Source organism: Vicugna pacos, chromosome 16, assembly GCF_048564905.1.
Source record: "Vicugna pacos chromosome 16, VicPac4, whole genome shotgun sequence".
Lineage (NCBI taxonomy): Eukaryota > Metazoa > Chordata > Mammalia > Artiodactyla > Camelidae > Vicugna > Vicugna pacos.
In genome coordinates, this window is record NC_133002.1 from 52152179 (window position 1) to 52176447 (window position 24269).

At 36.1% G+C, this 24269-nt stretch overlaps 1 protein-coding gene across 8 annotated transcripts in view; it reads left to right on the forward strand.

Moving 5' to 3' along the window:
* The window catches only part of CEP112 (centrosomal protein 112), a 371189-nt gene that overhangs the window by 186928 nt on the left and 159992 nt on the right, over nt 1–24269 (forward strand). Inside the window, exon 21 of one of the 8 annotated variants that reach the window (XM_072939449.1) lies at nt 10260–10510. The exons of the other annotated variants lie outside the window; for them this stretch is intronic. Within the exon in view, the coding sequence (XP_072795550.1) occupies nt 10260–10478 (219 nt within the window). The 3' untranslated portion in view covers nt 10479–10510. Of the gene's footprint in view, nt 1–10259; nt 10511–24269 lie in introns of those variants that run through there. 8 annotated transcript variants of the gene reach the window in all.

The window sequence follows — 24269 nt, forward strand, 5'->3', positions numbered from 1 at the left end:
CATGCTTTCTGGAGGAAGTAGGTATTATCTCAGTTTTTACAGAAGGAAGACAGACTCAGGCTGTGCAGCGTGTAAGTGTAAGGGCTAGGATTTGAACCCAAATCTGCCTGACTTCAAAGCCCGTGAACTCTCTCTCCCCTGGACCACCTCATGATATCAATTACAGGCATACCCGTTGGTGGGAAAGCCTTTTTTTGCTACTACTCACTAGTGACTTGTGGTTAACATTCATGAATATTGTGAGGGTAATTTCACAGAACAAATCAAATTGTCATGTCAGAACTATTTAGAAGGGCAGAGAGTTCGGGGACACTCTGAGTCCCTCCCCTAAATCCTAGCGAAGTGTCCCCTAGCATTTTACACAGGGTACTACAGCCCTTTCTTTTTGAGTAGGCATCAATGTCATACTGTAGTTATGGCTGCAGTTTTTCCCTCTAAGCAACTCTTTCTCTTCTGAAACCCTATGGCAGCCCGTGGTTGTTTAGATTGAGCTCAGGAGTGTTTTTAAACATTAATTTGGTTTGACATGACTTGGTGCACAAATTAATTATTCAAGCACATATTGTTCCATGTACATGAAAAGAATGAAGCTGTAGTGAATCGCATTCTAACAACCACATGTGAATCCTAATGTTACTAGCAATAGACTATTAAAAGAACAAAAGCTGGCAACATATAGCAACTCTGAATTTGGCCAGTCCCACAAAATTAGCATAAATATGTGAAGCAATCAGAACAGTTCGGGACTTCCTAGGAAAGTGTCCCTATTCTTATCTAGCTCTAAAAGAATGTAGAATAAACTATTCATTTAACTGAGGATAAAAATATGTCTGCTATGCAGTTATAATCATGTGTCATTAATCAGAAAATACTGCAGAAACTCTGACAAATTAAAAACACAAGGATGTGTCTGCAAGGGTTTTTTCAGCCATTAAAAAGCTGCTTCACCTCTCAGGCGAGCTCTTTTATGGCAACTTCTTGCTCAGTGTACTGACATCTTCAAAGGCTCTGACATCTGTCGGCCTTTGAACTACCATTAAAAAATATTATCCCATTTCCATTCTTTTATGCCCATTTTTTTAATTATAGCCCTTCTTTCAAGTTGGGAACATGGTTGGTTTAAATGATGCTGTCCTTTCGTTTTCAGCCACCCAGCTGCGGTTTGAATAAATTGATGTAGAATCAAAGGCGGGACTTTAAAGGAAAAAGGTTTGATGGACTTGGACTCCGAACCAGATGAGGTTTTATGATGAAAAGGGTTTAATCCCAGCACAGGCATTGCTTCTATCAGTTGAGCAGTACAAAGCAATTCATATATATAGGTTCACGCGAAATGATCTATTTTTTTTAACAGCACAGATCTCTTCAGGACTTGCAAATGTGGCATTAGCTAATATTCAGAGAGCTGATTTCCTTTCATCCACCAGAAGCTTATGATTATAGTACAGTTCTCGAATTGGAAATGAGAGCTGCAACACAGATTTAAAGCTGTGCTGTCTGATTTGTATTCAATATACATGTCACTGCGGGACAGGCTAGTCTGGGCCAAGCTGGTTCAATACAAGGAAAAACAGTTTCATCATCTGAGATGCTTAGTCAAAAATATCACCAGCTAATTAAGACAGCAGTCTCATGACTCTTAGCGAGGTGTTGGGTTGATTGGTATCTCTTAAAATTTGACAAGAAGGATTGAAGACGCAGCCTCTCTTTTATTACATATTCTTCTTGCGGTGTTAATGTGTTCAAGTGCATTGCATGGTAATGAAGTGTAATCAGTTAACTCAAATCACCTTTTTAGAAAAGGAAAACACCATAATTGTAAAATAATGACTTATTTTGCATTCAAATACTTCCCCTCATCTGATTATTGATCTGAAGCAAAAATCATTTCTGAAAGCCGACTTGAGCTTTGCTCAGTAAACCACTTAGTGAATGATAAGTGTTATCTTGAGCCAAATAGTTCAGGAATTGGATAAGTAGTTTAGGATAATTGCAAACCTAGAACATAGACCTAAGTCCATTTTAAAATAAAAAATGATTTTTACAAAAATTTCTAATAATAATTCAAGATAAATTATACTTTTAATCCATTAGAAAAATTTCTTAAGATAGTAAGCACTGGACTTACATTAGAAATGTGCTATTTCTCAGAGGAAAAATATGGTTCTTCCATTTATATGGAAGTTTTAGTATTATTTACTTATACAGATTTGATCATTCTGCACCACTATTTTTCATCCTTTTCAAATAGACTTTCTATTTTAAACTACAAATTAGTATCCAAACCGTAGCTTGAAGAAATTCTCAATATGTATCATTTTACTTTAGCAAAACAAATGTCAACTAGAAGAGCAGTACTTTCATTCTTATGTTACTACAATCTGTAGTCTTCCTTATATTCTAGGATGTTTCATTTTCTTTTTTTTTTTTTTAACTTCTCCCTTCTCCTTAGGAGAAAACATAGAATGATACACTTTCATGTAAGATTTACCAGGAAATACATTCTGCCTGGCCCTTACATATTTTTGTAAATTCTTAAGTTCATGGAATTACTTGGAGGAAGTTGAATTTCTCTCAGTATAATCATTGTTTTCCCTTCTGGAATCCTGTTTCAGCTTCCCCTTTTTTTATTATGCAGTGACCAGCCAAACCTTTCACTGCTTTTAACCATGTAGTAAAGTTTTCATCATATATGTATCCCTGTCACTCTGTCCTACCAAATTATGCTTGTATCTTCCCAGTGAGCCATAGTTTCCCACTTGTCTCTCCCACTTCTCCATCTTAGTTTCTTATTTTTCTTCCAGCTCCTCTGTCTTACAGTAAATATGGTAGTCTGCCCACCTCTTTTCTTAATTCTTCTGTTAAGAAACCATCTACATTTCAGTGGCCTTAAACAACAACTATATACAAATAATCTCAAAGTTCCTATCTCATCTGAGAATTGGACTCAAATATCCAGCTGCCTCTTGCAATCTTCTTTTAGCTAGCTCATTGACACTTTGGATATCACATGTCCGGAGCTGAAACCTCCACCTCCATCTTCTTTATGTCTCTGAATAGCATTACTGTATACTCAGTGCTCAAATCAAAGCTTTGAGGTCATTCTTGAATGGCTTACCTTTCTCTCTATCCGTCAGTAACTACTGCAGATTCAGCCCCCCACATAGATCTCTAATCCATCATTTGCTTCAGTCCTACCCACTGCTCTAGTCCGGGTCACCACCGTCTTTCACCCAGATCTCCTCAGTACTCTTGTAACTGATAGTCTTGCTTTGCTTCTTGTTCTTTTCAGCAGCTATAATCATGATTTTCAAAATGTATATTGGATGAGAACCTCCACCCCCTATTTAAAATCCTTTAAGAGCTTTTATTTAGAATAAAATCCAAACTTCTTAGCATGGCCTACAGTACCTTGCATGATCTGGTCCTATTGTTTTAGCCTTCAGACTTTGGCCCATGCTGTTCATTGGGACTGGAAGGCTTTTGCTCTGACCCTTTGTATGATCAGCTTCTTATTTTTTAAGTCTTAGGCTAATTGTTAACTCCTCAAATAGGCCTTTCCTAACAACTCTATCTAAAAAAAGGCTTCCTTTCATAGTAATACAGGCTTTCTTCAAGAAACAAGAAAAATCTCAAATGAACAACCTAACCTACCACCTAAAAGAATTAAGAAAAGAACTAAACCCAAAGTCGGCAAAGGGAAGGGAATAATAAAGATCAGAGAGGAAAGAAATAGAATAGAAATAGGAAAACAAAAGAAAAGATCACTAAAACCAAGAGCTGTTTTTTTGAAAGGATGAACAAAATCAATGAACCTCTAGCCAGGATCACCAAGAAAAAAAGTGAGAGGACCCAAATAAACAAAGTAAGAAATGAAAGATGAGAATAACAATTGATACCACAGAAATACAAAAAATTCATAAGAAAATACTATGAATGGTTATATGCCAACAAATTGGACAACCTAGAAGAAACGGATAAATTCCTAGAAACATACAGCCTGCCAAAATTGAATCAAGAAGAAACAGATAATTGGAACAGACCAATCACTAGAAGTGAAATAGAATTTATGATAATAAAATTTAAAACCTCCCTGCAAACAAAAGACCAGGACTGGATGGCTTCATTGGGTACTTCTACCAAACATACAAAGAAGAACTTATACCTGTCCTTCTCAAACTCTTCTAAAAGATTGAAGAGGAGGGAAATACTCCCTAACTCATTCTATGAAGCTACTATAACCAGATACCAAAACTGTACAAAGACACTACAATAAAAGAAAATTACAGGTCAATATCTTTGATGAATATAGATGTAAAAATTCTCAGCAAAGTATTAGTGAACCGACTCCAACACTATATAAAAAGGGTCATACACCATGATCAAGTTGGATTCATTCCAGGGTCACAAAGATGGTTCAGCATACACAAATCAATCAATGTGATACACTATATTAACAACAATAAAAAGACAAAAACCACATGATCATCCCAATAGATGCAAAAAAAGCATTTGATAAAATTCAACATCTATTCATGAGAAAAACTCTCACCAAAGTGGGTATTGAGGGAACGTATCTCAATATAATAAAATCCACATATGACAGACCCAGAACCAACATGATACTCAAAGATGAAAAGCCAAAAGCCTTCCTGCTAAATTCTGGAACAAGACAAGGATGCCTACTCTCACCACTTCTATTCGGCATAATAGTGGAAGTCCTCGCCACAGCAGTCAGACAAGAAAAAGAAATAAAAGATACCCAGATTGGAAGAGAAGAGGTAAAATTGTTCTTAAATGCAGATGACATGATACCCTATATAGAAAACCCTAATGACTCCACACAGAACCTAATAGAGCTGATAAACGAATTCAGCTAGGTAGCAGGATGCAAGATTAGTCTACAGAAATATATTGCATTTCTTTACACTAACAATGATGTGTCAGAAAAGGTAAAAAGACAAGCCTATTTAAAATTGCATCAAAAAAAAAACCCTCTAGAAATAAATGTAACTGAGGTAAAAGGCCTATATGCTGAGAACTATAAAATATTGATAAAGGATATTGAAATTATTCAAAGAAATGAAAAGATACCTCATGCTTTTGGATTGGCAGAATTAATATTGTTAAAATGGCCATACTACCCAAAGCAATCTAAAGATTTACTGTGATTCCCTATCGAATTACCCATTACATTTTCAACAGAACTAGAACAAAGATTCCTAAAATTTATATGCAACCATTAAAAGACCCAGAATTGCCAAAGCAATCCTGAGGAAAATGAACAAAGCTAGAGGAACAACCCTCCCAGTTTTCAGACAGTACTGCAGAGCTACAGTCATCAAAACAGCATGGTATTGGCACAAAAACATATAAATCAGTAGGAGAGAACAGAGAGCTCAGTAATAAACCTGCAGACCTACGGTCAATTAATCCATGACAAAGAAAGTAAGAATATATAGTGGAGAAAAGACAGTCTTCAGTACGTGGTGTTGGGAAAGCTGGACAGCTTCATGTAAATCAGACTAGAACACTCCCTCACACCATATACAAAAATAAACTCAAAATGGTTTAAAGACCTCAATATAAGACGTGACACCATAAAACTCCTAGAAGAGAACATAGGAAAAACATTCTCTGACACAAATCGTACCAATATTGTCTGAGGTCAGTCTCCCAAGGCGATAGAAGTAAAAGCAAAGATAAACAAATGGGACCTAATTAAACTTACAAGGTTTTGCCCAGCAAAGGAAACCATAGTTAAAATGAAAAGACAACCCACAGATTGGGAGAAAACAAACGATGTGACTGACAAGGGCTTAATTTCCAAAATATACAAATGTTCATACAACTCAATTTCAGAAAAATGACCCAATCAAAAAATGGGCAGACATTTCTCCAAAGACATACAGATGGCCAACAGGCACAAGAAAAGATGCTCAACATAGCTATTAGAGAAACGCAAATCAAAACTACAATGAAGAATCACTTCATACCAGTCAGAATAGCCATCATCAAAAAGCCTGCAAATAATAAATGCTGGCGAGGGTATGGATAAAGGGGAACTCTCCTATACTGTTGATGGGGATGTAAATTGGTGCAGCCACAATGGAAAACACAATGGAGTTTCCTTAAAAACTGAAAAATAGGGTTACCATATAGTCCAGCAATGCCACTCCTGAGCATATATCCAGAAAAGACAAAAGCTTTAATTTGAAAACATACACCCCAGTATTCATGGTGGCACTATACAGTAGCCAAGACATAGAAGCAACCTAAGTGTCCATCAACAGATGGTTGGATAAAAAAGATGCTTTATATATATATATATATAAAGTATATATTATATAGTGGAATATTACTCAATCATAAAAAAGAATGAAATATTCCCATTTGCAGCAACATGGATGAGCCTAGAGATTATCAAACTAAGTGAAGTAAGGCAGAGAATGACAAATATTATATGACATCACTTATATGTGGAATCTAAAAATAATACAGTTGAATCTGTAGACAAAACAGAAGCAGACTCAGACACAGAAAACAAACTTATGGTTACTGAAGGGGAAGCGGGAGGTAAATAAAGAGTATGGGATCAACGGGTGCAAATACTAGTTTGCACATAAAATAGAAAAGCAACAAGAATTTATAACACAGGGAATGATATTCAATATCTTATAATAACCTATAATGGAAAACTGTCAGAAAAAAATACATAACTGCATTACTTTCCTGTATATCTGAAACTAACACAATATTGTAAATCAGGCATACTTCTAAATAAATAGGGCTTCCTCTATCAGAGCACCTTGTTTGTGGACTTCTCCCAGTTTATATTTACATATTTGCTATACTTTTGTCTATTCCCCCAAATGGACTAATGAAAGGGCCCTTATTCATTTCCCTCACTTCTGTATACCCTATACTGAAAAGATTCTTGGTACGGACTGTGGCCTCAACAAGCATTTGTGAACATGTGTGTTAACGAAGGCAGATGCACTGATCCATACAGCACGAGCCACGGGAAAGCCGACCTGGTCTCCCTCTGAGGAGCCAGTAGTGGCTCAGAGTTGGGTGCGGTCACAGGGGAAGAGACTAAGGGTTGGCTTGCTCTCAGAGAAGCCCACCAATTCGTGATAGCCTTTTAGTTGTGTTTGTTTGTTCTTTGGTGGATGGCATTGTCAGTGTACTTGTCATTCCCATCTCTTTTGAGTTCTCACAAAATTTCTACTGTACCATGACAAAAATACATGCTTAGGGTTAGCCCATAATTACTGCAGTGTCATTATCACTTACTTGTTTGTACCTTCCAAAGACGGAACTTTGCCTTATGTCTCTGCATCCAAAGAACCTACCAGAGGGCCTGGCCCAAAAGCTGATGCTTAATCAGTGAATGAATGAACACAAATCAATTTATTTTGCAGGGATCGGTCTAGGTCTGGGCTTTGCTTGTTCCCATATCGTATTTTTTAACCTTCAGATTTCTAAAATATGCAGCCAATGTTTATTAAATCTCCAAATAGTATTGACTTGAGAGCATTGGTTACCACTTTGGAAATATGATTAAAATGACAGAATATTCATCCAATGTGTACTGAGGACCTCTTTAGTTCCAGGCACATTGCTGGCTTTAGCAAGGTGCAAAAAAAAAAAAAATGAGTAAGACACACTTAATCACTAGGAGAAAAGGACAAAGAAACATAAATAGAATAGAACGTGCTAAGCACAGTCTTAGAGAGATAAGGGGGCTTTATGAGCCATGAAGAAGGAGACCTTAGCCATTCTAAGGGGCATGAGGCATGGCGTAGTTCCATCTTCCAGTGGTGCATATACCTTGGCCACTGCTCCGTGCTATTTTCTTCAGATTGAAAAGAATATAATTTTCCTCCTTTATTAGTTCTTTAATGTCTTTTGGTAAATACAAAGTTATTTTATCTCCATATGGTTTCTCCCTGCAGAGGTGGCCATGTCCATAAAGAAGCAGAAATCATCAATAAAAGTTCTCTTTTTAATTCTTTGCTAAAAGCCACCACAGTCAGCCAAGGAGTGAATTATGCTCCTGATTCCACAGCATTAGAAACATGTTCCTACATATTTTAATGTTCCTCTCCATTTATTTTAAAATCTTCAAAGTGTGGAAGGTCAGTACAGAGAATGCCTTTAATTTTGTTGTCGTCTTGTAGTGGTCACTGAGATTGGCGTGTTTTTATCCTAGAGACTTTCTAGGTGTTTCTCTGGTACATAAACCGAATTCAGTGTGCAGAAATCCACTCGGATCCCACTGAAGTGTTGCCACTCTGAGGACAAAGGCAGTAACTGTGTCGTGGTGTACTGTGGTACCCCAGAGCCATCGCTTGCTCTTTTTATCCACGTCCAATGAGGATGATGTTATAATTAAGGATAGTTAGTTGGCAAAGGGAACATAGTCTGAGATCATCTTCAGGAACTTCTTTAGCTCTTTTCCAGGCAATAAATTAACTTTTAAGGGGTAAAATAATAAGACGGTTGTTTGAAGCTATGTCTGATGGCCAAGGGGAAAACATACACACATGGCACGTGTGTGCTTGCACGCGCACACACACGCACACTGAGCCTTTCTTCTGCGTTGCCTTGAAGTTATGTGTGAAGTTGGCTGCATCTGTTCTCATAAAAATGACACAAAGGAAAAAATATGTCAGTTACAATGAAGTAGCATGGCTTTATGTTCCAGAGGCCCTTTGGCTTCCTATTCCCATTTTCTGTTTCTGCTGTAATCAGACTTTCTCAATTGAGGTTAAGAGTGTGGAATTAATACATTCTGTTCCTTTACTAGACAAAGACTCTGAGGTTGAACAATCAGGAGATTTTATCATTTGAATAAGAAACGTTAAGACAATTAACTGGCGTTGAGTACTGCCCATATGCCTCGTACTGTGGTCAGAGGTGTGACAGCCTCGCCCTCAGCAGTGGGTACTTCACCCCTCAGAGTGACAAGGTGGTTAATTGCCCATAGCAAGCTTGTTCCAACTCTAAATCAAAGACCTCAAGAACATCTTCCCGACCCTTATTTTTTCTTTAACTTTTCATTTTGTCTTTTCACTCAGTGTTTTTGTAGATTTCTTCTCTTTATACTCAAGAATCATGTTTCAAGCCCTAAGAAATCTTTTTATACTTTCCTATTTATTTTCAGAGCCTCTTGTTTTCATTTGATAGATGTAATAAAATTTCCTCTTTCCAAGGTTATGAATTAGAATTTTTTTAGTACCATTCCCTGAATTACTTCTTTCCCTCCAGGGTTGGTTATTTTATCTTTTAATTTATCTTTCATATTTATTTCTCTTGGCTTTTCTTTTGCGCTCGGTAGTTCTTGCTCTCTCTTCATATTACAAAAGATGAATATTGTATTATTTGCCTGTTGCTGTTGTAACAAATGAGCACAAACTTAAAACAACAGAAATTTATTATCTTACAATTCTGAAGGTGGCAAATCCAAAAGTAGTCTTACAAAACTAAGAGCAAGTTGTCAGCAGGGATGGTTCCTTCTGGGGATTCTAGGGAAGAATCTGCTTCCTTGTCTTTTCCAGCTTCTAGAAGCCACCTACATTCCTGCTCGCGGCCCTGCACCCCATCACTTTCCTCTTGCTGCTGCCTTTAACACTCTGCCTCCGCTCTGACTCTGACCCTCCTCCCTCTCTCTCAGAAGGACCCTTGTGATTGCATTGGGCCCACATGTGCTCAGGGTGATCTCCCATCTCCGGATCCTTAAGCGAATCTGCAAAGCCCCTTTTACCATATAAGGTAACCTATTCATAGGTTCTGGGGATTAGGATGTGGACATCTTTGGATAGAGGGGGCCATTATTCAACCTACCGCAGACCGGATTGTGGGATAGCTGATTTGTTGTGTAAATAGAGTTTCTTTCCTGCCTCAACACCTAATATGTCTCTACCTGAGAGGGAAATCAGAGTGAGTTCTGGGATGGGGCTGGTGACATATGGACTGAAAGATGTGTTAGAATCCAGGCCCCTTAAATGCTGGAATGAGGAGGGCTTTATTCTGGGTTTGTAGAATCCACACTGGAAGCCTTGGGTTTCCCTGGATTGATTTGTTTTGTTTTGTTTCTTTTTTTTAATTCTTTTTTTATTTTAGGGAAGTGCTGTGTGATTTTCACCTAGTATGCAATAATCTGCAGGTTGGGCTGGGGCTTCTCCCTCTGTGCTCAGACCTTCAGGAGCTTGTTTTCACCCTCACGTCTCACTGGTGTCTTTCCATCTTTGCAGTGTGTGAGCCCAGAGCCTCTTGAGAGTGCTGGAGAGACAGAGGGGCTCCACCTCTCCGGATGCCTCCCCGTTACCTTGGTTCTCACAGCTCGTTTTATCCCTCAACACCTCAGTATCCTCTCGTCTACTTTCTGTCCTGCAGAAGTGTGCCGAGAGCTCGTCTCCACTGGTGAATGTCTCCCAAACATGCCTGTTTCTGTTCTCTGTTTCTATGACTGAATTTGTTTTGTGCATCTATAGTTTTCATTTTACTCATAATCAATTTTTTTGAAAGTACATTTTGCATTTTACTTATTAATCTTTGCTTATCTTTTTGACAGTACTAAAATGTGTCACATTACTGTTTATTTAATTGAAGTCTAGTTGATTTACAATGTTTCACATATACAGCAAAGTGATTCAATTATACATACATATATTATTTTTTGAGATTCTTTTCCATTATAAGTTAGTACAAGATATTGAATATAGTTACCTGTGCTATACAGTGGGTCCTTGTTGTTTATTTTATATATAGTAGTATGTATTTAAGTTCACTTCTTAGCAGTTCACTAAATTGGTTAAAGGTCACTGAAAGAAGAATTCTTAATATTTCATAATATGCACTTAAAGATGTACAAATATTCATGCGTATAATGACTAAAATACTGCATTCAGGGGATGGATATTGTTTTAAAGTTTTTGCTAATTTTTATCTGATAACAAAATAATTTGATACTTTTTAAACTAATGGCCTTTGAAATTGACTGGAATGAAGGATAACTAGACATCTTAATAGAAGAGCAACCTGTTACTTCCTTTGAAATTTCACATTACAAAGTAGTGCTGCTACAAAGCACAACATTTGGGGCTTAATTGTGCTCGGTGGTGTTGAGGTTTGGATTATTCTGGAAACAGAGCCTGATATAACAACTAGCACACAGGTGGTTTATTTGGGAGGGAATTCCAGGAATGTGAGGTGAGGGAACGGGGAGAATGAAACAGGGAAGGGAAAATCCAATAAAGGGAGCCTTACTAATCAAGTTACTACTCAGAACAAGGAGTTCTCCATTCCATTCAGGACCCTGGGTAATCTTTCAGAACATACCATGGAACTGTCCCACTAAAGAATGGGAGTCTAGAGCACTTATCCATGGAATCTGGATCCTTTTGATTGAGGGTGCTCCTGAAAGTCATCTGCTCCTTCACTTCCTGGCCACACCTGTGCTTCCTGGCCGCACCCACACTTCCTGGCCGCACCTGTACCTCCTGGTCACACCCACACTTCCTGGCTGCACCTGTGCTTCCTGGTCACACCCACACTTCCTGGCTGCACCCACACTTCCTGGCTGCTCCTGCACTTCCGGCTGCACCTGCAGTTGGTCTCAGTGGCCTTCCTTTGCTCTGAAGAAAGCTCAAGGTGGAAAAGTTGAGCCACATGACAGCCCACTTGAGGTAGAATTAGGTATAATTTGCCTGCCTCAGAGGGGCTGCAATCATATGGGTCAGGGAGACCTAACCCAGGACACTGGAAGCATCTGGACTTGAATGGAAACAGTGAAAGTGGATCAGAAATAGAGATGCATCTTTCTTTGCACAATAGAGTCTTCCCTACAAAACTGCATTAAAATAACTTTCAAAGATTTGGATCATGTTTATTTAAAACATACCCAAAGAAGCCCAAAATAATCATGCCACATAAGTTTACTTCCTATTCCTCACAAGGCCCCCCTTAAAATGACAATAATGGGACACCAAAGGCATAAATGTACCACAACAAAGAAAACATGAGGGTGGCCATCGGCAGACGAGAGACTGAGACACATTCCTGGAAGCTGTGCTGAGATGGCCAGCTTCTAGCTACACATGAAGAATATTACAGCCTAGAAAAGAGACTGTCTTCCTCGTAAAACCCAGGAGAGGCCCAGAGCTCCGAGATTCCAGAAAGGAAGGGCAGCAGAGGAGATGTGAGGCTGAAAATAGGACTCATTGGCATTGGAAGCAGCATACAAAATAGGTGATCTATCTCCACCATGAGCCCAGAATGGCCAACATTTATTCCTGGGCTGAGGGAAGTGTGTGAACTCTCCGGGAAGAGTACAGGGAAGCTGGTGTGGAAAACGACGCCTTGGAGCAAAGCCTTCTGCTCCAGAGTGTTCTCAGGATCAGTGCTACAACAGCATCCTCTCCCTTGGCTCCCCCTCAAGCAGTGAGCCCTGTAACATGCAGACTCGGGCTCCACACACACACACACACAGCGTCCTCCTCCATCTTGAATGTGAACAGGCAGCCCTGGGTCAACTGACATTTGAGCATGAAGCAGAAGGACTTAACAAGCGGATGACTCCAGAGAAAACAAGGTACTTTGGGGAGCAAAAAGTAAATTTAAGGAGAGCAAAACTGTAATACCAAATGCAGTATGACACATAACAGAGTAGGCTGTTGTGAAAATGTAGGAATTGAAGGAATAAAAAAGCACTGTGAAAATTAAAAATTGCTGTAATTATTGGCCAAAACTCTTGTTGAACAAATCTCCCACAAGAGAGAACAAGAAATAGAGACAAAAAGTTGAGGATAAAGACATGTTTTTAAGAAGTGAGACATAGATATTAAGCCAGGATGCTCAGTAGTTATCTGATGCTGAAGAAACAGAAAATAGAGTGTAGGAGTTATTGCGAATGCAGTCATAGTAGTGCCGGTCACAGGGCTGGCGGATGTGTCTTCAGATTGAAAAAGCTAGTGAGTGCCAACATAATGAATGGAAAAAACCTACATCTGCTCACATCACCACTGAATCTCAGAACAGAAGGAATAAAAGAAAGATCCTAAAACCTTCCAGGGAAAGATCAGTTCTCCTGCACAGAAACAACGTAGATTGGCATCATATTTCCAGTAATAAATGGTAAGATGTAATAATGGCTTCATTAAAATCATGAAAGGGAAATTTTTTTAAACCAGATTTCTGTACATAAGTGAACAATCAATCATGTTGGAGAAAGACATTGCAAACATGCAAGAATTTGTAAAGTTTATTTCCTGCATTTCTCTGTAAGTTGCATAGATGTTCTTCAATAAACTAAGGGACCAAATATAAAAGAGAAATGCAAAGGATTCAAGGGAACACTGGACCCGGACAGGAGAGGAGAAAAGGAAAGCCCTCGAGAATGGGTACATGATGAGTCTAGAAAATACCCAGTCCAGATTGGAAGCAATGTGGAGTGAAGGAAGGAAAATATGTGTAATCAAACAAGCCACTGGATATATAGCTGAAGGAAACAAAATCACTATCCTGAAGAGATATCTGTGCACCCGTATTCATTGCAGCGGTATTTACAATGCCCAGGATAAGGAAACAACCTAAGTGTCCATCAACAGATAAATGAATTGAGAAAATGTAATACACACACACACACACACACACACACACACACACACAAATGGAATACCATTCGGTCATAAAAAGAAGGAAATCCTGTTATTTACTACAACATGGATTGATCTTGAGGGCATTACGCTAAGTGAAATAAAGAAAAAGACAATTACCATATGATCTTGCTTATGTGTGGAACCTTAAAAAAACAAACTCATGGAAGCAAAGAACAGATTGGTGGTTGCCAAAGGTGGGGATGTGGGGGAATTGGGTGAAGATGGTCAAAAAGTACAATCATCTACTTATAGAATAAATAAGTTCTGGGGAGGTGATGTACAGCATGAATACCATAGTTGGCAATAACTGTATTGTGTATTTGAAAGTTGCTAAGAGAGTAAATCTTAAAAATTCTCATCACAAGAAAAAAAATTAGCAACTCCATAAGGACGATGGAGAGGGAGTGATGGTGGATGGTATGAGGAAGCTAAATCTTTATCTTTCAAAGGAGGAAGTAAACAGGTAGAGAATAAGTAATTCATGAGTGGTATAAAAGTATGAAGATCATTATCAGAAGAGTTAAAAACACGACTGAAAGAAATAAATATGTCTGCCTCTGGGGGTGGATTGGAGATGGGAACTCAAAAGCGGTACTGGACTGTTTTCATTAAGAGCGCTTCTATACCATTTGGCTTGTTTGATTATACATATTTTCAAATTTTAAAGAAGCACCTGGGTGAAAAAAATTCATAAGAAAACTTTTGTCAGTACAACAGCCTAACCTTTTCTGTTTTCATTTAATCTTTGTTTTCTGAGGTGTTCCACAGAAAAAGATTCACAAATGGGCTTGGACAAATTTCTACCTTGTTCATTCATAATGTACTTTTTCAGAGAAATGTGAAGACATTCAGAAGACATTTCGCATTTGTGCCTGATGTTTTGGAATGCATTTATCTCTCATCCTTTGAAATATCTCGTGGTACCATCCTTTACTATGTTCTTAAAAGAATGATCTGTAAAATATTTCTGTCATTTGTGCAACCAAGTTATATACGTTTTTAAATTAAGAAGAGAAGGATAAGCGTCAGTTGGAGTAATAATTGGGATGAATAGCTTAAGATCGCACAGGGAGACCTTATCCATGTTCCACGGTGGGGGTCATAGATGCTTTAAATAAGAGTGACATGTTTTTCTGATGCCAAAGTGAAAACAGAACTCAGGCATAATTTCATCAATACAGAAAGGGCATTAGACGGCTTCCATGATACAGTAGTCAGTGTTGTAGTGAGCTGAAGATACGAAATCTAAGTGGAAGGACTTACAAGAATGCTCAGAGAAATACACCCTGCATGAAATACTAGTGGAAGTAAGTAGAAGACTGATTGAGGCAAGACTTTCTTAATAAATCTTGAATATCTTGTTGAAACGTAATTTCATGATGCAATAAAATTTCAGGTGAGAAGCAAAATATCAGACTTTAGTAAAATAATATTGTTTCAGATGGGTACTTCACCAATGCATGGGAAATCACTCCACGTGGAAGAGACTAACATGTGCTTTTCCCCACTGGTGTTATTTTAGATTTCTTTAGCATTGACACGTTAGTTGAATCATTTTTATTGATCCAGCCGGCAACTGTTTGAAAAATAAAATAAAATAAATAATGGCCACTTAATTAAACTTTTAAGGAAGTGCCCCAGTCACTTGAGTCTAAGCCTCTGTGCAAATTTCCATGAGTTCTAGAGCAAGTAGCTTTAAATAACCAAAGCACAGGGCTGTCTAACAGAGCAGGTGAGGAAAGCTAGGGTGCCTGGGAGCCAGTCCTCATTGCTGCTTGCAAGATTTGTGAGCTAAAAGATGGCTTAATCCAGTCTTTTAGAGCACCCATTTAATCATTTTTATGGAAACGATAATGCCTCTATTTATTATAAGGATTCCAAAGAAATTTGGGAAGCTGCTTGTAAAATTTTGAAGCATATAGAATACAAACACACAGACAGACACAATGATTTTCTAAAATATAGAACTGAAATGCAGAGATTTATTTGTTATGGTTTGTATTATGTGTAACATTTAAATTAACAACATCCACTTTATTATATACATTCAATGGTAGTCGTAGAGAACTGGGAAAATTCTTTTCCTTATGACTTTTGAAACTGGTATACAGCATATACTGACATTCAGGGCATCTTGTATTGAACGAGCATAAAGCAAACAAAAACCCCTTTATTTAATTTTCTGCTAATAAAAGTAATATGTGCCTTCTGATTTCTTTGATCACATTTTTAGTTGCTTCTGCCTCTTTATTGGCTCCTTTGCTTTGGAATGCACAGAATAAAATTAAGGTCATAAATAGAGTTCTGTATCCATAGCAACGAGTATTTCTGTTTCAACACTTTGCAGGTATTTATTTTTATCCTATTACTTTCTTAGAGTTTGCTGATTTCTTTGGGGGATAAATGACTCAATAAATGGCGTGAGAATAAATCTAGTAATTTCAGTACTCAAGGAGAAAATAGAGGAAGGAGACTGGAAACCCAGGTAGCTAGGAATTACTATGGACCATTAAATTATTAGGAGGGTCAGAAACTCAGGTAGGTCAGTTTAGGAGAATGAAGTCAGATCAGGAAGTCAGGAAAATGTTTTCAAGAGTCCAAGTAGTTAAAACAAGAGATTAAAAAGGATGTAATCACATATAGTCAAGAATCTAATCATGACAACAGACTTGGGGAGTGAGTAAGTAACTTCAATTTTGGAACATGCATAAAACCAGAAATCCAAATCCCAGATTTTGAAGCAACCAAGTCTCAGATTGAGCATAACAAAAAGGATTAGTCAGGCAAAGGAGTCTGACAGGCCACGACCAAAGTTCATGGCTGTGAGCCTATCTTGGAGGAAAGATCTATTTTGGCAAGAGTCCTCGTGGGTGTGACCTTCCTTAGCAGGGAATGATCCGATCCGGCGAGTGAATGGGCAAGTGCAAGCTTGTGCCTTAGGTTGAATGGGGGAGAGATGATGAAAAGATTTTCTGAACCTTTTAAGTTAATAAACAGGAAAATAATTTCATAAATCATATACTGTCAGGTGACTGTTTTGTGCACTGAGTACAACAGGCAACTTAACAGGCCTTGGAAACTTGAATACTGACTAGTAGAAGTTATAGATAGTTATGTGGACTTTTTAATCACAGAATGGCATTAGAAGCACTCTGCATTAAATTTTGTAGAAGATTTTGTTAACAAAACTATCAATTTTAAAATACATTGGATATTTATTAGTATTTATTGGAAAAAAGCAGTTCACATATTTATCAGAAATATTAAGCTAATTTAAACACATTTATTGTTGATGTTCATCTCTAAATTTACTTACAGCATTTTTTCCTGTGGATTTTGAAAAATTTTTGGTATCCATGATCTTGATTTAGGTAGCTTTTGTTCCTCAGTTTGTTTGTAAGAGTGTTATTATTAGGATCAGTGGGCCTGTAGCCACGTGTTTGTATATCTGAGATGTGTAACTTTACTTAGATCTCCCAACTGTCTAGTTTTACCAGAAGCAAGAATATTATGTTGAAAAGAGTTTGACATTGTATTTGGTAAAATGATTCCTTAAAAGTGGTGGTCTAGATCTATCTATAAATTCATTTAAAACCTTTACTTTCATATTATATCATTGTTATGAATCGTTTCTAATGTTGGTGTGCCAATTATTATATAACTATACCTTTTGAATATACACTTGAATATATTGAAGAACAATCTTTTTTTTTTAAATTGAAGTACAGTCAGTTACAATGTGTCAGTTCCTGGTGTGCAGCACAAAGTCCCAGTCATGCATGTACATACATATATTCATTTTCATGAAGAACAGTTTTTTTTACACTAACTTATATTGAGGCTCATCTGAAAAACAAAACCTCACAAAAATGTTAAGTGAAAGTAATTTTAACTGAGAAGGCTAAATTATTTAAGAAATTAACAATGATATATTTTATGTTTATAAACAGAGGCAAATAATATCACTGTGGATTTAGTTAGTACATTTTTTTCTAGTTATTTGCTTTACCCATACGATTTACTTTTATATTAAGTGAATTCATTTTATGAATGGAGAAGTAAAAGCAGCAAGTAACGGTTCATGTACAAAAGTACAAACTATTCCAGTAAATTAAGTTATTGTTGCAGTTTTGTGGGGTTGTGGTATGGCTATCAGAATCATCTGGAGGCTTTCATGAGTGGGATGGATTAAGAGTGAGATAATCTCCCTTTCTCTTCTGACCCTTTACCCTACACATAATACAAGGTATTCTAACACCTAAGTTGTCTTGGGGAGGCCCACGTGGGCAGTAACTTTACCTAGATCTCAAAACTGTCTTTTAAGGTCAAGTTGGCTTAGGAGGATACTGTGCTAATGTGCTGAAGTTACCACCAATGCCTTAATGGCTTTCCAAATGCATGCTTATTTTGAACTTCTTTCAAAATTCCTAGAAGTAGATCTACCTAGAATTACACTTTTCTGCAATTAGTGAAAAGACAGAAATATTAAAACTGGGTCTCCTGGTGTTTACATGGTACTGACTTAAAACATTATCATGTGATTTTTCTGCTTTAGTTTCTGCATGTCTTTAAAGAATTAGTTGTATAAAATGCACACAGTGCGCCCACAAAAAGTGCACTTAATTGGAAGGAAATGCCATTAGAAGTAATAATAAGGGAGGACGCACCATGTCCACGGGGCGGAGTTTGACGTGGAGTCAGCGTCAACTTGCATAGGAGGCAGGGCTCTCCTCCCTTTCGTGGGCTCATTGTTATAAGTTCGGGTGTTTGTGTTTCAGAGTGTTCTGGATTTTCCTATATTTAATTAAGCAGCCAAAACTTCGGAATACGTTGCTTCAGTAAAATCGTATGGTTGTTAGCACAGTAATTAGTGTTTTCTGAATGTCACTAGTGTAACGTTTGGGCTCCTGTGACCTTAGTGTGTATAGAATGTTTGGATAGAATGGCTAATGCAGAACTAGCAGAAAACCTAGGTCAAAACTTTACTTTCCTGACAAGCGGAAGTATAGTAAGTGGGGAGAATGTTGAAAGTCTGCTTTCCAATTACTTGAATATCATTCTTCATAGAAGAAGGTTTCCAGTGAAGAATTCAGCCTGAATTTTATTCTTCTTCCAAGGCCAAATAGGTTACCTGTGACTCCTGGAAACACTGTCCAAAAAAGAAAGAAAGAAAGAAAAAAAATCTTTTAAGTGTTTCTAGATGTTGCAAATAACATCTTCCTGAAATGTAGTCCTGTTCATTAGCCCGGATGTTGCACCAGTGTGGGTTGTGGATAATACATCTGTGTTGGCTTTTTAATAGTTATACTTTGCATTCTCAAGATGAGTTTATTAAAGTGTTATTTGGAGATAGTGTCTTTTTAATGTCATCATTCTCAAGTGGAATATTTCCACTTTCATAATTCCATTTGAGTCTAGAAAAAATATATATGCATTTTGTGCTTCTGTTAATTGTTAATATATCTAATCCGTTTAAAAATGCTCATATGCAGTCATTTTAAGAATAGTAGGCATTTTGTTTGCAAGTTTCCAAAATAGGCCAATGTGGTATGAACCTCCTTTTCTCCCTTTTAATTGTAACTTAACCTAAAAGCAAATTGCTATGGGTTTTCACTCACTTTCCTCAAGACCTATTTTCAATTGGATGATTTGGGTGGTTCTTTTAGAATAAAACCAGAAATTTCAACATCAGTTATGAATTTTTAGTAGTACCATCATTATTCACAGAAAAACAAATGCAGCCATAATGTTTGCCAGTTCATGTGACTCATTTCATGTTCTACTTCTTGTTTTGAAGTTTTTTTCTCCAGATAGGCATGTAAATTAATGAGTGCTTTTCTTTTATATTTTACCCTATTTCTTTCTTTTTTTTATTCTCTACTTACAGTACTCTTCTTTTGCAGGTAAAAAATATATTTTATTTCTTGACATAAGCCCTGTGTAGTATGTTCCAAAACTAAGTATAAATTGTTCTAAAATTTTTAATCAAATTATGCTTTTTCTGGCCTTTCCTATAAACTCTATCCTCTCTTTCATCATGTAATTTAGTAATGTTGTGATCAATGATACCACATTTTGGTTTTGTGTATGGAATTCCTTCCAGAGCTAAGCTATTCTTTTAGAATTTAGGAGAATGTAAGCCCCTTTCTCATTTTTACAAGCTACAGAGGTAATATTTTCACTGAACTACAAGGTGGGTTAATGATTATATTTTTAATTACTAGGTCTAATAACTGTAGAACAAGAGTCCAAAAACACAAGTATACTTTAAATATGCTAAAACGCATATTGATCTCAGAGAAAATTTTGAATAACTGTAAGGTAAATCTGCTGGCTCAGTTCTAAGTCTCTCTCAATAACTGAGGGATTTAAAAAATATTTTCCATTTGGTAGAACATAGGCATTATGAGCCAAGAAAGTTCTATTTGCAGCCTAGATGCAGCAGTTAATAAACAGGTAATATGCTGCCTTAGAAATCTGAAGACCTGGTTTCTTATCCAGACTTTTAAGTGACTTTACCTCCATCTCTTCATATGTCTCTCTTCTACTTTGATCAACTACGTGTCTTCCCTATGATATACAGGAACACACTTGAAAAGCTTTTTAGCCCTATAAAAACACTAAAAAGTATAAACTTTTATTTATAAAAAGTCAGCCAAAAAATGTACTCACATATAAAATAATTTTATAACACTTGGCTTAATTTGAAATTATAAATTTCCAAATATGTTAAAAGATATATTGTACATTATAGGATGTAATTATACAGTAAGTTGGCTTTTATTTTAAGTATTTAGATGAATTTCAGTTTTTAAATTATAATAAACATAGGATCTCAGGTAAGATGTAGTTTTATGCATGCTATAAATTTAATCTCTATAAGATGACACCTCTATAAAACCTTTCCAAATGCTGCTTTTATTGATCCAACAGTATTTTTCTAACATATTCGACAACTGATTTTTAATATATATGCTGTCTTTCCTTGAAGTCTGAATAACCACTTTTATGTCAATTATATACCTGGGAATGGAGAGAATTTATTTCTGTCTATTGTGTAACGGATCCAATGTTGTTTCTTCCCATATAAATAACTTATCTTAGCAGTTTTTAGGCTAGTTCGCACTCCCCCCAGTAAACCGCAGGCCAACTCTGTCCCATGTGTGCTCGTTTCTAGGCTCCCCATTATGTTCCATTAGTCAAGTTTTTCTACTCTCTATGGTGATACTACATTGTTAACTTAGTAACATTATTTTAGGTCCTAATTTCTGCTATGGAATGCCACACCACCTGTCCCTCTGTAGGAATATCATGATACTGTGTTCATCCCTGTACACTTTAGATTCCGCTTGTCAAGTTTTTTTTAAAGCTTTTGTTGGAATTTTAATTGGGCTTGCACTGAAGCTGTAGATCAATTTGGGGAGAACTGATGGAGAGACTTTCCATCACTGTGATATGTCTCTCAGTTATTTATGTCTTCTTTAATATCTTTCAAAAAGGCTTATAGTTTTTTCTTTAGACTTCTGCACATCTTTTGGAAGACTTATTTCTGAGAAACTTATATTCATTATACATAGTTGTAAATAGTGTTTTATACTTTTTTCCAGTGTATAAAAGCTACAGGTGATTTTTAAACATTGATCTTTTATTCAGATGCCTTTCTAAACTCTTATTATTTCTAGTAATTTGTACATTCATTTTGCATTTTCTCAATAGACAGCTATAGCATCCATAATTAAAGACGGCTTTGTTTTCATTTTATTTTTTTTCTTGTTATGCACTTGCGAGTACAAGTAGTGGTAGCAGGCATTCTTTGCCTCTTCCTGGGTTTAAAAGAGCTGTTTTAAAATTTCACAATAAAGAATGAATAAAATGTGCTGAGTTTTTGGTAAATACCTTTTATTTGGTTAAGAATAGTCTCTTCTATTCCTATTTTGCTATGAGTTTCTATGATGGAATTTTATCACGTTTTTCTGTATATTGAGATAATCATATGACTTTCTTTTAATACATTAATGGAATAAATCATATTATAGATTATTGTTTAACATTAAACCAGCATTATGTCCCATCCAGTTTTTTCACAATGTATTGGATTCAATTTGCTAATAAATGTTGGGAAAGATTGACCTGAAATTTTTCTTTTTTGGACATGTTAATTGATGTTATGCTAGCCTGAATAATCCTTCTTTTTCTATTCTCTGAAAGAATTAGTATAAGAGTGACTTACTTGTTTCTTAAATATTTGGTCGAACTGGCCAATAAAGCCATCTGAGCTTGATATTTTATTTCTGGAAAGACTTTGACTACTATTTAAATTTTTCTGATAGTTATAGGGTGCTTCACATTTTCCAGTTTTTTCTAGTTAGTTTGGTAAATTTTTTGTAGTTTAGGATTTTTTCTTTTTATCTAAATTTGATATTTATTGGCATTTATAGAATTTTATAAATGTTCTACTGCCCTTGCATTCTCTGCAACTTGGTGATTATTTATTTTATTCTTATACATTACTGCACTTGGTTTGCTATTAATTTACTTAAGATTTTTATGTCTGGTCCGTGACTAAGCTGGCCTATAATTTTTATTTCTCTTCCTATTCCTGTCATCCTTTGGTATCATATTATGACTTCTGAAGTAGTTTAAGTGTAGATATCTCATTTCCTATTCTCTCGAAACGTTTGTAAAAGATTAGAATGATCCATCTCCTGGGGATTTTTCTAGAACTCATCTATAAAATTATCTGAGCTCAGTGTTTTCTTTGTCAGAAGATTTTTAACTGTTCTTTCAGTTTCTTTAATTAGATTGCTTTAGTTGATTGTTTCTTCTTTTGAAATTTTATATTTTCCTAGGAATCTGTTTCACCTAGGATCTTCAATTATTGGCATACTATTTTTATAGTAGTATTGTCTCTTTAATCTCTAATGGTTCTGTAGTATGTCCTTTTAAAATTTTAATATTAGTTATTATCTTTTTTCTACATAATATTGCCATACTTCATTCTCATCCCTCATATTGTTGATTTGTGCCTTCTCTCTTGTTTGCTTCATCAGTCTTACCAGAAATTGTTCTGTCTTGCTCATTTCTTAAATCAGTTGCCCATTTCATTAATAGTCTTTTAAAAATAAATAGCATATTAAGGCTATATATTTCCTTCACTTTCATTTCATCTTTCATGATTTGATAAAAAAAAGTTCATTATCAATCATTTCTAAGAATTTGAATGTTGTAGTTTTATTTTGATTAGAAAATATGTTAACACCAGTCAAAATTTAAAAGTCATAAAAATAGGTACAATAAAATATCTCCATGCATTCCTGTCAGCAGTACCCCCCACATTTCCACCTAAAACAGTGCAAATGTAAAGTGTCCTGTGTCTTCTTCCAGAGATTAGTTCTAAGTGCTTGTAATTTTTATCTTAACTTCATTTTGAACCATGAATTATTTAAGGTGTATATTTTAGATTTCAAAGTATATGGGAAATTATTTTGGTTTTGTGTTGCTATTTCTGTCATGGATTTTAATTTAAATGCAATCTTGTCAAAGAATATCTTTGACACCACCAATTTCTTGCAACATGTTAACACTTGAATTTTGTGTATGTGTGTATGGGTATAATGAAATCTTTTACTGGAATGGTGGACTTGACCATTTTCTCCTGTAGTTCCACTAAATTTGTTGTATATATTTTAAGGTTGTTTTAGCACATGTACAAACTTAGATGTGTCTCCCTGGTGAATGACATTTTAAAAATCATTTAGTGATACTTATTTTGAGAGTGCCTTTATTAATATTTCATTGTATAACTTTTTGCAACTCTTTAGTTTCAGTCTCTTCATGTCTTCAGTGTGTCTCATGAAAAACATAGATGAATTTTGACTTGTTAAAAATTTAAATAGGCTTTTTTAAAACCAGTTTTAGATTTATAGAAAAACCGAGAGGATAATATTAGAGACTTCCATTTATCTCACACAGCTTCTCCTATTATTAACATCTTATGTTAGGATAGCGCATTGCTTACAGTTATGCACCAATGTTAATACATCATCATTAACTAAAATTCATACCTTATTCAGATTTCCTTAGTTTTTTCCTAGCATTTGTTTTTCTGTTCCAGATCCCATCCAGAATATCATATTAACTTTAGTTGTCATATCTCCTTGGTCTCTTCTTTGCTATAATAATTTGTCAGATTTTCCTTATTTTTGATGATCTTGAGGTGTGTCTATTAGGAATTTGTGAAATCCCTTTCTACTGTAATTTGGAATTCTTCTGCAAGGAAGACTTGTCTCCTCTCCTTTATTTATTTATTAAATCATTTATATCAGTATGTACTTGTGGATATTTATTTTATCTTTGGGATATAATCCAATGCTTGTTTCTCAGATTGTTCTAGCTTTAGCCAGTGGGAGCTCTTTCAGTTGGCCCCTTATCCCTTTGATATACCTCCACCAGTGTGCACGCCCTTACTTCTAGCACAGCAAGATGTTCCAGGCTTGTCTTAGGTATTTTCTGCCCATTCTTAGAATCAGTCTTTTGTCCAAAGACTACTGGTTCCTTTCATTGGAGGATGGAATTAGAAACCAAAATCTGTTTCTCCCCTTCTCC